The 14,552-nt window shown below is 37.1% G+C and overlaps 1 protein-coding gene across 1 annotated transcript; it reads right to left on the bottom strand.

Annotated features, from left to right (window-relative positions):
- Nucleotides 1–9,452: 9,452 nt before the first annotated feature.
- Nucleotides 9,453–13,313, bottom strand: LOC137002099 (uncharacterized). The gene is made up of 7 exons (XM_067361611.1): nucleotides 13,261–13,313; nucleotides 12,142–12,560; nucleotides 11,480–11,585; nucleotides 10,687–10,904; nucleotides 10,275–10,406; nucleotides 9,917–10,084; nucleotides 9,453–9,816 (listed from the first exon to the last, which is right to left on the bottom strand). Exons 2-7 carry the CDS (start codon nucleotides 12,556–12,558, stop codon nucleotides 9,607–9,609), a joined length of 1,251 nt encoding a protein of 416 aa, XP_067217712.1. The 5' UTR covers nucleotides 12,559–12,560; nucleotides 13,261–13,313; the 3' UTR covers nucleotides 9,453–9,606.
- Between the last annotated feature and the right edge of the window lie 1,239 nt (nucleotides 13,314–14,552).

Here is a 14,552-nt window from a genome sequence, read left to right as displayed (position 1 = left end):
CCGGACCGTTTTTAAAAGCAGGGTATCGCGATACCTTTCTAGTACCGGTATATCGTGCAACACTAATTGGATGTTTACAAAATTTTTGTTCTCTGTTCATTGGATATCATTGGATGTTCATTGAATGTCAAACATTGATTCTTACATCTATCATAATTGATCTGTTCAAACATTCATTGTCAAGTGTTTCTTTACATGCTTTAGGCATGCAAGATCTTGATATGATGTCACAGTCAGTGGAATCTTTTTTAAAAACTGTAATTGTAAAATGTAAAATGTAAAAATATACAATCTACTTTTAATAAACAAATATCTGAGGTAAGCACTCACAATCTGTAATGATGGGTCAACAATGGGGATCCATTTGCAGCTTTTATTAACATAATGATAATTGCAGACAAGGGCAGAGGCAAAGACATAAACAGGGACAGGCAATAGTCGAGGCAGGCTGCAGGCAAACAGAGTCGGGACACAGGCAGAGATCAGGGCAGGCGGTATGGCGGCATTTTAATGCCATTAATGATCGAGCGCACAACTGATGCTTGCGCGCGCAGTAAATCACTTCCGCGAGAGGATAACAGATCTACACTACTCATTTTAAACCCGCGCGCGCGCATGACATCTCCTTTGCGCGCAGATCAAGTCCTCGCGTGCTCGGACAAGACTCGCAGCACGCGCGTCATCATTCCCCACACTCGCGCTCAATCTTCTATTTCGCTCGCGCGAACACTTTTGATTTTTGTCAGTCGTGGGGCGGGACTTTACTTATTTCAGTGTAAGCTCAAATGTCATTGGTCAATTCAGTTTTTCCAGAAGTCTGTTTTGATTGGATGCCTGTTGTAAAACGATTAGACATGGCTTGGACCAGATGAAAAAATACTTTAGTAATTTATAGTAAATACTATAGTGTTTTTGAACCATACTAAAGTAAAGTACTTTAATTTGCTGTGGTAATTCTATAGTTGTTGAGGGTAATATAAACAAATTGACTTTACCCAAATACTGTAATTTTCTACAACTATATTACTACAATACACCAGAGTTTACTGTAGTAAAAACTAAAGTAGCCTATACAGTATTTATTACAGTTTATCAGTTCATCATAGTTAATACACTGTATACTGAAGCATTCATTAACAAAGTGTTGTAAATAGTATAATGTATATAGTATACTACACTTTACTATAGTATGGTCCAAAACACTATAGTATTTACTATTATTATGCAAGTGAGTTAAACTTTATTTATTGACTGATTGATTGCATTATTATCATTATATGTCCTTATTAGATACTATTAACTTGATTTATTATTTTTATGGAGCTGTAGCTGCTGGGGAAAAATGAGAACATAGTACATTATCATTATACTTCCACTAAACAGTCTGTTTACCCATAATAGTATATATATATATATATATATAAAAAAAAAAAAAACTAAATATGTCTTAGATATAAAGATTTCTAAATTGGGTTTCGGGGGATATGATCATTCATACTGTGTACTGTATCTTAACTTTAGCTGCAACCTTTCAACATAGTGAAATGCTGAAACCATTTTATACTGTATTTAATGGAAAATATATTAACCTGATAATATATTAAACTGACAAAGAATGATAACAAAAAGCTTACACAACAACTCTTGTTGATATGTATCTTTCATCCAAAGCCACATGAAGCAATTCTGGATTTAGAATCATAGTTACAACTATTTAATGGACACTTTTGACATTTCTGTAGTTCTCAGAACTGACATAATTTTGGCTGGGTAAACAGATACTGTTTAGTGGAAGTATAGTGGTAATGTAGCGGTGAACTACAGCAAATATAATATGTGTTCTCTTATTTCCCCAGCAGCTACACCTCCATAAAAATAATAATAAATCAAGTTAATGTATCTAGTAAGGCCATATTATAATAATAATGCAATCAATCAGTTAATAAATAAAGTTTAACTCACTTGCATCTAGTCCATTGATGAAGCCTGTCTAATTGTTTTACAACAGGCGTCCAATCAAAACAGACTTCTGGAAAAACTGAATTGACCAATGACATTTGAGGTTACACTGAAATAAGTAAAGTCCCGCCCCACGACTGACAAAAATCAAAAGTGTTCACGCGAGCGAAATAGAAGATTGAGCGCGAGTGTGGGGAATGATGACGCGCGTGCTGCGAGTCTTGTCCGAGCACGCGAGGGCTTGATCTGCGCGCAGAGGAGATGTCATGCGCGCGCACGGGTTTAAGATGAGCTCGCGGGCTCCCGTTTCCTCGCGTGCAGATCTGTTATCCTCTCGCGGAAGTGATTTACTGCGCGCACAAGCATCAATTGTGCGCTCGGTCATTAATGGCATTAAAATGCCGCCATAAGGCGGCAAGCAAACACAGTCTAGTAAACAGGCAGGGATCAGGGCAAGCGGCAGAGAATCACAGGAGATAAACAGTCCAAACGGCAACAGAATAACAATCCACAGGAAAACGCTCAGAAATGATCACTGGGGCAAATCAAGACTTCGCAATGTGTGAATGCGTGTGGCTTAAATAGTGTTTTGGTAGTTTAAAGTGATCTCACTTAAATGAAACTCATAACCACCCTACTGTATGATATGCTGCGTGATATCACTTACTCTATTTATAGCCTAGCCATGGGTAGGATCCCACCATATTTAATACCCCCTTTTGTCTTGTACAAAACATTCTGGCGTCTACCACTATTAGCCAAGTCAGTCCAATTCAGGCCCACAATATCCCAGTCCTAAAATCGAATTCTTGCACCAGAACTCAGCTAGTGATGGAGTTAGGCATGTGACGGTATCAGATTTCCATGCTGCGATTAATTGATTAAGGTTTTATCACGGTATACGGTATTATCACGGTATTCAATTATATAAGAAATAAAGGTTGAAAATATAGACCAACTTCTGTATTGTCCTTTTAATAACAACTTTATTTATTTTAAATAATAAAGAGTACCTCAAACATTTTAATACAAATAAATGTAAATAAAACAACACAGTAATGATGTATAAAGTGAACAATTGTATCAAACAAAAAGTGCAAAGTGCAAAAGAACAACTTCTGTGTTCTGTTAACTGCTTTAAAACACATTTAAAAGTAAAACAACTATATAAAGTGTCAATTATTTTAAATAATAAAGAGTACCTCAAACATTTAAATACAAATAAATATAAATAAAACAACACAGTATTGATGTATAAAGTGAATAATTGTATCAAACAGAAAGTGCAAACTGCAAAAGAACAACTTCTGTGTTCTGGTAACTGCTTTTAAACACATTTAAAAGTAAAAGAACTATAAAGTGTCAACAATAAACAATGTACTAATTCCTGGTCTCTTTTGGGTATTTCTTCTGAGCCGTTATGTTTTAGTCCTTCAGATTAAAGTGCAAAAATGTGAGCATGTTCACTTTTTCTGGCTTGAGCTTTGCACGGTGAGGTGAGAGGATGTGTCCACTGGCACTAAATACCCTCTCAGAAGGAACACTTCCCTTACGAAAAACTAGTATACTTCAAGTTCATTTGATCAAGTATACTAAAGTAATGTTCAAGTATAATATCAATGTACTAGTAGTAAACTTGTAAGTGTACTATTTTAATACCGCTTGGGACTAAATTGGCCCAATTGAAGTATACGTTTAAGTGTACTATAAGTGTAACAGTAGTAAACTTTAACTAGTTCACAGCTACGTTTCTCATTTGTACTGCATCTGTACTAAAAGTAAACTTATACTAGTATACTAGTAGTTTACTATTTTAATACTAGTAGTAGCTACATTTTTAGTATACGAAAGTACACTTTGAAATATACTCTCGGTAAACTGCTAGTTTAGTGCAAGTATACTTTTAAGTTTTCTTTAAGTGAACATGACATCACACTTATAGTTTACTTTTTATATATTATTTTTGCACTTTAAGCATACTTCTATGTTAACTGCAGTGTTAAATTAACTCTCCAGGGAGTACAGGTGAGACCATACTCCAGAGTGTTAAAGTTAATGAGATAATTAAGTGATTAATTGAGTAATGATTGAGCAGTGGATAGGAACTTCAACTATAACAGTAAATAAAACTAGCTTAGACAAATCCAAATTAAACCCTGCGGCTCGTGACGGCACATTGATGTCCTAAGACACGAAACGATCGGTTTGTGTGAGAAACCGAACAGTATTTATATCATTTTTTACCTCTAATACACCATGTCCAACTTCGTTCAGCTTCCGGTGAGTGAGGTCTGATTGCGCTCTGACAACGGCAGTGATGTCTCGCGCTCATTGAAGTATATGGGCGAGACATCACTTCCGTCATCAGAGCGTGTTTTTTGACCTCATTAACAGGAAGCTGAACGAAGTTGGACATAGTGGTGTATTAGAGGTAAAAAATTATATAAATACTGTTCGGTTTCTCACACAAACCGATCGTTTCGTGTCTTAGGACATTAATGTGTCGTCACGAGCCACAGGGTTTAATTTGGATTTGTCTAAGCTAGTTTTATTTACTGTTATAGTAGAAGTTCCCATCCACTCCTATTATTTGACTGACAGACGGCAGCGGTTGCAGTTAAAAATCATAATTTGCGTTCGACTGAAGAAAAAAAGTTACCTACATCTTGGATGCACTGGGGGTAAGCAGATAAACAGCAAATTTTCATTTTTGGGTGAACTATCCCTTTAAGCATTGTGGTATTTCGCCATGCTTCTCACTGACACGCCCCCAACTCGTACAGATCGCAGCTTAAGGAAAATCCAGAGCTTCCCACTGGTATTTACGACATTGTGGTGGCGTTCATGTGCATTCAGCTCGTAAATCCACCATAACTTGAATGCAGCAATAATGCTTTCACCCTGACCATTTAGACAGGGCTTGGAGCAGGAGAGGGCTTTGGCGCAGCTTATATTATTTTGTCTTTAAATCAGTAAAAATAGCAACGCTGTTCATTTTATTACATTATATCCATGTAATAATTATACAAATTACATAGTAATCTGCATAAATTAAAAAGAAAAAAAAAAAAATTGGTTATAACAATCATCTGCTTACAGTGATTATTTTGACCCAGACAGATGTGAGATAAGCGGTTTGCACTGTATGGTTCTAAACAGTGCATCTCTGAAACAAGTTTAGGCAAACACCAGGTGGGAAAAATGTTACATTAAAGAGGGGGTGTAATGCTTTTTCATGCTTTCTGACTAATTTACATTGTAAAAGATTTGCATTCTCATCCTAAACATGGCCAAAACACGAGTCATATGACGGAGTATTTCTGTGCCAAATATACAACTTCAGGTTGTGGACATGTTTCGCCCAATGTTTTCGCTGAATGTTTTATGACATGGTATGAATGTACCATGTCATAAAGGGTGAAATTCCTTCTATAGGCACTTCTCCCTGATAAGCGTGCACACACACACACACACACACACACACACATCACCCAGAGCAAGATCACACCCATCAGAAAGAAATTTCAGTATTTTACAATGAATATCAGTAAATTTAATTACGGTTACTTTTCTTAAATATGACATCTTTGATGAAGTATTCAGCCTTTAGATGCGACTCTTTAGCTCTGCCCACAGCACTGACAGCAGGAACGCCTCCAGGAGCTCGGCTTTTTTCGGATTACTGCATGCCCAACCATTGAGTGCATAGAAATTAACATACTTTTCAGAAGCCTGACATTTCTGTTTAAAATATCCTTTTTTATTGATCTTATAAAGTATTCTAATTTATTGAGATAATGAATAGTGTTTTTTGTTAAATGTGAGCCAAAATCATCACAATTAAAAGAACCAAAGACTTAAACTACTTCAGTCTGTGTGCATTGAATTTATTTAATACACGAATTCCACAATTTGAGTTGAATTACTGAAATAAATTAACTTTTCCACGACATTCTAATTTATTGAGATGTACCTGCATATGTACTCAAGATTAACATGAGATTGGCATGAGAAACATGAGAAACTGTGTGTGATACCCCTCTTTAAAGATTACTTTTAGGCATATCTACTTAATTTCAGCTGTGCAGTTGATAGACAGGAAAATGGAGACCAAACAGGGAGTGAATGATGTGTGACAGGTCCTGATGTCTCTATAAAGTCAATGAATCACCTGGCAGGGCAATTTGTGTCCATAAACGTGAAATGCTGGTACAGCCAAGGAGATGTTGTGTGGTATGCCCTCCCCTGATTTCTGATTGAACACAGTATGGCATAATTTTGAGTTGATGTGTCATGGTCTTTTCTCAAAACAATAATTCAGTTTTAAACAGAAAAAAAAAAAAAATTGTACTTACATCCAAATGTGAGGCAACAACACAGGTATGGAAGTAAGATAATGCCAAATGTTTTTGAAATAAAAAGCTTGTTGAATTGCACTATTTGAAAAAAATATGCATTACATTAGCTGTGCTTGCATTTAGATGCACTGTATTTTTAAGGCTTGCATGTTTATGGGATGAAATTCAACACAATCGTATATTTAAGCTGTGAATATTTCAATTAAAAATATTTCACACACATTTTCATTATTAAAAATTCAATAATTCATATTCACCTTTCAAATTTCACTTCCAAAATATTCATTCTGTTTAAAAATACAACCTATAAAATTCGACTAGCAATTTTCAGTCCATTTTATTTCGCTTTACAAATTCGCTCCCACAAATTCAGTGGTTCAAATTCGGCAGAAAATTCAACATTTCACATCCGGGAACTGCAGGAAGAGCAGTAGAGTGCCGATGCATCATCTCTATCTGCTGTTAGTCTTCTTCACCAGCAGGAGCCGCTAGCGGCTGTTTACAAAGACGAGCAACGGCTAGTAAGTCATCATTCATTCATAAAAACGGATTTACAGAATTAGAGCAAGCATAAGTGAATATGTGATGATTATCAGGGCCAGTATAAATGCAGAAAAGCTGATAAAGACACAAAAACTGCATTTATGTTTAATTCAGTGTATTTACGCTTACTTTCCCAGTGTAGCTACAGCTTTCTGTACAGTGAACAAGATAACGTTATTGCCCGATGCTGGTGTACAGATCAAACGTTAAATCTGAGATAGACATATATTTCTCTCTGTTGTTTAGTTTCCTTAACTTTATATCGCGGCGCTGTGTTGTAATACTAGGGCTTCCCTCATCCGTCATAGGATTGCCCTGCCATCAGGACATATAAAACTCTTAACACAGCTTAATGGACTCGTACAGTGATATAAAAGACCAAACTCGCACCTCATTTGTGATGTAGGTTAGACTATATAGGCTCCAAGAAAGCAGATACTGGCATAAAGTTGATTTGACGCTGAACGTTTGATTATGATACTCGCAAATTTAGGGACCGTCTCTAAAGTTACGACATTCTGTATTCACGTTTCTACCTTCAATTGCATTTAAAGAGAATGACTTAGTCACAAAACCAACTGTAAATTGTTCATCTAGCTGTCAGGTATAATGCAAACCTTTTAGATTTTTGATGTTTATTATAATAAAAGGTAACACTTTATATTAAATAGTTGATATGAACGAACAATGAACTGCACTTCTACAGCACTTACTAATCTTTGTTAATGTTAATTCCAGCATTTACTAATACATTACTAAAATCAAGAGTTGTATTTGTCAACTTTAGTTAATGCACAGTGAAGTAACATGAACAATGAACTGCTGTATTTTTATTAACGTTAACAAAGATTAACAAATACAACAACAAATGTGTTGCTCATGGATAGTTCACATTAGTTAATACATTATGAACCTTACTGTAAAGTGGTTCCAAATAAAGTGTCAAGTAATATGTAAAGATTGCTATGTATTTCACTACTGTATTGGATTATACAAAAAAATGCCATAACTTAAAGCTCAATAGCATATGATGAGAATGATTTAGTCACCAAAACTGTGAAGTGTTCATCTATAGGTGCCAGGTCAAAGAGTGATGCACCCTTCTCTCTCTCTCTCTCTCTCACACACACACACACACACACACACACATATTCAAACACACTCAACTCAAAGTACATGCACATATACTTTTTCTTTTTTTTACACATTCATCACACAATTAGTTCTACTTAGTTAATTTTATTTCTAAATTTTATTTAAAATTTGTATAAGCAGGATAATCTATGATCAGGTAAAATAAAAAATGAACAAAGTAAAAAAAAAATAGTGTGATGAACGTGTAAAAAAAAATAAAAAAAAATAAATAGTATATATATATGCATGTACTTTGAGTGAGGTGTGTTTGAATATGTATATGTGCATGTGTGTCTACAAGAGTTTGGTAGAAGGTAGAAACGTGAATACCAAATGTCGTAACTTTAGAGACGGTCCCTAAATTTGCGAGTATCATAATCAAACGTTCAGCGTCAAATCAACTTTATGCCAGTATCTGCTTTCTTGGAGCCTATATAGTCTAACCTACATCACAAATGAGGTGCGAGTTTGGTCTTTTATATCACTGTACGAGTCCATTAAGCTGTGTTAAGAGTTTTATATGTCCTGATGGCAGGGGAATCCTATGACGGATGAGGGAAACCCTATTATTACAACACAGCGCCGCGATATAAAGTTAAGGAAACTAAACAACAGAGAGAAATATATGTCTATCTCAGATTTAACGTTTGATCTGTACACCAGCATCGGGCAATAACGTTATCTTGTTCACTGTACAGAAAGCTGTAGCTACACTGGGAAAGTAAGCGTAAATACACTGAATTAAACATAAATGCAGCTTTTGTGTCTTTATCAGCTTTTCTGCATTTATACTGGCCCTGATAATCATCACATATTCACTTATGCTTGCTCTAATTCTGTAAATCCGTTTTTATGAATGAATGATGATTTACTAGCGTTGCTTTGGTCTTCCTAAACAGCCGCTAGCGGCACCTGCTGGTGAAGAAGACTAACAGCAGATAGAGATGATGCATCGGCACTCTACTGCTCTTCCTGCAGTTCCCGGATGTGAAATGTTGAATTTTCTGCCGAATTTGAACCACTGAATTTGTGGAAGCGAATTTGTAAAGCGAAATAAAATGGACTGAAAATTGCTAGTTGAATTTTATAGGTTGTATTTTTAAACAGAATAAATATCTTGGAAGTGAAATTTGAAATGTGAATATGAATTATTGAATTTTTAATAATGAAAATGTGTGTGAAATATTTTTAATTGAAATATTCACAGCTTAAATATACGACCATGTTGAATTTCATCCCATAAAAATGCAAGCCTTAAAAATACAGTGCATCTAAATGCAAGCACAGCTAATGTAGTGCATATTTGTTTTCAGTTAGAGCAATTCAACAAGCTTTTTATTTCAAAAACATTTGGCATTAATTTACTTCCATACACAGGCAATGTCATAGACTACTCGCAGGTGTATGTTCTTGTCCTCACATCTTTGAAGTAGCTCATCGATAACATACAGGGGATAGGCTAATCTATTTCAACACAAAAAAATGAATAATGACACTTTATACTGAGGAAAAGTAAAAATTAATACTCTCCCATATACATTGCCAAAATACCATATAAAATACAGCTTATGTTAGGGTCATGCTATTCTAAGCAATTTATAAATCGGTAGGATCAAACAGGGGAATTATCATTCTGGAACACTGGGTCAATAGTCAGAGATGTCACTACTGTGGCATAGACTTGCCGTTCTCCTTGGCTCATGTTGACAAACATTAGGGGCATTTCATGACGACAAGAAGCTCCAAACACTCCTGTAACATCAAGTTTCTTTGCTTGTTTTTGTGACCTCAGCATGTTGCCAGCCTTGAAGTTACTGCAGTCCTAAAGATTTAAGGAAAACATTAATGAGATTTATGGGAGGAATGATGATCTTTTTAAATAAATATTTATTATTTATATAAATTCTACAACTATGACTAACCTCGTGAGGCTTTGAGCTGTCAAGATGTGATAGCAGGTATTCTTCTACATCCTTTTCATCAACAAACATGCGGGTTCCATGTAATGGCTCAACCACACTTGTACCTGAGCTTTGCTTCCTCACAAGGCCAAAGTTGGCATCCAATGTCACAATCATATCTCCATCCGCCTGGAAAACAAACACATAGTAATCCTGGTTTTGTATCTGCACCAGGTTTATACATTTATACTATTACTATCTTATTATTATACTTTATACAAAAATGAACAAATTTTGCAGTTATCAATTCAATGCCATCAGGTCATGGAAAATGCAATCAGGTTAATCAAATAAGAACCATGCTGGAACTAGAACCAACCTTTGGACATGCTGGGCATATGGTCCCATCATCTAATTGAGGGCAAATATCTACCAAACTTCTTTGTCGGAAGTGGTGATGCCTAAAATGGGATATGGATTCTCCCACCAGGGCTCTGTAGAGTGTGTTAACCTAAGGTATATAAGTAGCAGTCAGTGAAAACAAACTGTTTCATATACTAACATCTGGTGATGGTGGTTTACTCAGAAGTTGTTATTTTATTGAAAAATATCCAGAATACTTTTGCATTCATCTGTACACTCCTAGATGGTTCCATAAATATTTACTTTTAGTTGTGATAATTAATGATGTAGTACAATCAAGAAAGAAAGGAGAAGTAAAGAAGGTGTAATTTTCACATCTATATGGACTCGACAGTATTCCATGAAAGAACCACTGCAAACTGACTTACCTCTGCAAGTGTGAGGTTATTTTTCCAGCGCAGGGTGTTGCAAAAACCCTCAACAGAAACCTGACACTCCAGTGACAGACAAACAAAAAGCTCTAGCAGAGGGATGGAGAAGGCTGTCTGGGGCTTGTCGGCTGATGCTGGCCAGAGCCCATACCTTAGCAGAGTGCAGGTTTCTGGTTCACACGCACACATTTTGACTGTGACGGTGCAGAGCCGTCCTGCAAAATAAAAAGAGGGAAATAAAATAAAAACATAACCAAGTACTAGTATAGTAAACAAGTACTAATATAGAGACTACCATATCAGCATAGACTAAATCACTTGAGTGTCACCTATAGAGGGTATGCATTGAAGTCACTTTCCCACCAGAACGCGCTCCCTCAGCTGGACTGAGTGGCAAAAGAACCTGCTGCATGACTGGATTTAATAGGGGAAACTGTGAAAATGCGAGTAAAACAAACGATTACTCTAAAGGTTGGGCTGGAAAGTGTTCCTTACAACTTGTCAATTAAACCTAATCCATGGATATTGACATGCAGCCAGGAGTCGTGTTTCCTGACATTTACATGTGCCTGATTTTGACGACAGAAAAGTACATAAAGCAAATCTGCCTGTGAACACTTTATATAAATGTGACGTTACGTGCATACCCTTCAATCTTCAATAACTTAATGTTTGTTATTTTTGGAATCAGGAAACAGGCACAAATTTGATTAATTCCTTATAGAAAATCATTATTCCACATGTAATACAATTAGATTCCTTAACCTTTGTGTCATGTCAAAAAACACACCTGTACTGACAATGACCTTCATGTCCTTTGTATACACAGCATGGGTGTCATGGCCTTCAGGTAAATATAGGAATAACCCCAGGGAGGATGGCTCATAGTAGGCATTCTGTAAGAAAGATTGATAGCTCTAACAATGTTTTTAAAACAACAAACTAGAGACACTAACAGTTGATACTACATGTTGCTAAAACAATTTGAAGAATCTAGTGAATCTGTTGAAATTACTGTGAGTTTGATGTTTGTATGTGTGATTGCATGCTATTCGGTTCTTAAGTCTGACGTCACGCGAATAACGCTTCCAGGTCCAATCTCATACCACAAGAAAACAACAAATGGTGCTAATATACACACGATGTTATGTAATACTATCAAAAAATGATAAAAATAACCTTTATCTCCATACCAAAATCCCAGATGGCCAGACAGTGATTCATCTTTTATAAATCGTTAAAATATTAATGTCTGTGATGCTGTGAGCATGGAGACTGTTTTGTAGACTGTAAGTATATTAAATGTTTAACATTAAAATGTTAAATGTTTATTATGAATAAATAGTGCTCATAAACATCTGTGGAGATGGCATTCTCAAGTGAAATGTGTCAAGGCTTAGACCCAGTAACGGCGTTCCTTACGTCACGACTTAACAAGCAGATTGTTCTTACATTCCACTTATCAGGAAGATGCAGTGAATTTCTGTGAGTCTTCTTCAGACAAGCCCCACAAAACACTGCAGTGGTGCTGCACTCAATGCACCTATAATCAGCATGTTCTAGGCAGACAACACACTGGGTAGTGAATGGTGCTGAACATTCAAAAGACACTTTAAGCATGTCATCCTTGACTGCATCCCAGGCATGAAGCTCTCTCTTCTTTGCCTTACTGTATGCAGTCTCAGAACATGAACTCGGTGCCACATTATCATGTTCAGCCTGTTGAGGTGTAATAGACATGCAAGGTTTGGAAGTCTGTTTGGAGTTGGGCTGGGGAAGACAATGACTAAGATACGAAACCTTTGCAGGGCCAGTGATACACCTCCTCACCACCTTAATCTTTACACTCCTCAAACGTGCTTTTCCCATATCTGAAATAAAAATATTTGGCAATTATTACATATATCAAAGTGCAACCTGTACTTATTCTCACAGCCTAAAAGACAGAAACACATCAGTGAACATGGGATGCAGATGAGGGATATGTATTTGGTGCGACAGACGAATGGATGGATGGACAGACAGACAGACAGGTGACAGGTGTGCTAATAGAGCAGCAGCCTGATTAAAATTAACGCAGTTCCCCAAGGTTCCTCATGTGGGATCAAATGCAGCCAAGCTTTGTTCAAACCCACAGAACTTTATCTTACATTCTATTCAAGATCCCAAGCTTTCCAAACAGCCATAAAATACATCTTGGGTTTGAATATTTCACTCACTATGAGTATGATATAGCTTCAGTGAAACGTTAACGATCAGATACAATATGCAATAATCCTTATTGTCTTACAGTTTTGAAAAAGTAATTTTTACACAGGCTACCTTTGGTTTTAACTATTAAACTAAATTTCCTCATTAGACATTTCAGACACGTAAAAACATGCTAATTAGCAACGTTAATGCTCACATAAAGCAAGTAACGTAAGGATAGGCTAATAACGTATATAACAAACACAATTGCAACACGATTATCTCATGCAAGTTACGCCACCTTAAAACACATTTTCTGTATTGTTTTCGATTATTGACTAATTAATTACAGTTTAAATGCTCGGTTTTATCATGTCTTACCTGAAAAATATCAACCGGCGCAACGATGCCGCGTCATCCAGTGAACTTCCGATCTGATTGGATCTGGAATCGTCTCTTGTATTTGTATCGGTGATTAACCATGTAGATGGATGATAACAGCCATCTGAGCCTACCAGTAGGCGCAGCAGGCCCCTTCTGGCCCATATCTATGAGCTGATAACCACTGATAACGCCCATTCAATCGAGTGATAACATTCGAAGCGGGTGCACCATCTCGGGAACCGAGCCGAGTTGGGGGTCCGGACTCCAGCCCCCAGGTGTAGGTCTCACTGGCTCATCCAGGCTAGTTTAAAGCACTCATTTTGAAGACTGAGCACAAATAAACTCCCTCGCTTCAAAGAACTGCCATGTTAGATTGCGTCCAACGCTCGCCGAATTCTGATTGGCGAGAGGAGGATATATCGCATTTAGGCTAAAAACAGGTTCGGCACTTATAGCAGTTTGGAAAGAAACTGCATCTTGCAGTATATTTTAAACAAGGAAATATAGCGATTTGGCATGAAACATTGATGGAGCAGAGAATAGGTTCAGTACACAGCAAAATGGCATGACGAACTCATTTTTTTTTAATTTGGTGTTTATCACGTTTTGGAAAAGAGCTCTTCATATATATATTTGGTATTTAGATCCCACTGAGAGAGAAGTTGCCACACTGCCACAAAGTCTGACAGAAGTACATAGGAAGCCTCTACCTCCAAAATCACCTGCGGTGGCAGGATTAGAAGAGGTGCCCCCTGAGAGCCCCGAAGGAAGTTGGGCATACAGTGGCATGATGTGCACAGTCCTCCCTCGGGAGGGGTCACTCACAGGACCAGGGCAGAGTGACATCTGTTTATTTTTTCTTGCCTGCCCTCAAGGAGATCACCTCTCTCAAATCCGATCTCTCCCTAGGCAGTTGTGGTTGAGGGAAACCCCTGGCCCCCTTTTGCCCACCCTTGTCAAGTCCGGCTAGTTGATGCCGTGGGCTCCTGGACATGGTGAGGGGTCAGCTCCTTGAATGCCACTGACTGACATTTTGCTTCCTGATGGCTGTCTTTACTCTCATCCCTTTCTGAAGAGGACCAAATGAGATTGGAGCTTAAGCTAGCTGAATTTATTACAATGAACACATTCAGCCCCCACGAGGACGGACCTAGCGTGCTCCTCACTCATTCACACATGCAGATGTTGTGTGAGTAGGACTCTGTAGTACAGCGGTGTCACACATCTCCTGCACTTTAGTCCTGACATGTTTTTTCTAAATCCTGACTAAAGACTTACACAGGAACAGA

Source organism: Chanodichthys erythropterus, chromosome 15 (genome assembly GCF_024489055.1).
Source record: "Chanodichthys erythropterus isolate Z2021 chromosome 15, ASM2448905v1, whole genome shotgun sequence".
Classification (NCBI taxonomy): domain Eukaryota; kingdom Metazoa; phylum Chordata; class Actinopteri; order Cypriniformes; family Xenocyprididae; genus Chanodichthys; species Chanodichthys erythropterus.
This window is presented reverse-complemented; position numbering and strand designations above follow the sequence as displayed.

What these genes read in the sequence shown, in the direction of transcription:
- LOC137002099 (XM_067361611.1), bottom strand. Translation starts at nt 12,558, where the DNA reads ATGGGAAAAGCACGTTTGAGGAGTGTAAAGATTAAGGTGGTGAGGAGG. An exon ending in TATGCCCAGCATGTCCAAAG is followed by an intron (nt 10,085 to 10,274) that starts GTTGGTTCTAGT and finishes TTTGTTTTCCAG; the next exon opens with GCGGATGGAGATATGATTGT. An exon ending in ACAGCTCAAAGCCTCACGAG is followed by an intron (nt 9,817 to 9,916) that starts GTTAGTCATAGT and finishes TTAAATCTTTAG; the next exon opens with GACTGCAGTAACTTCAAGGC.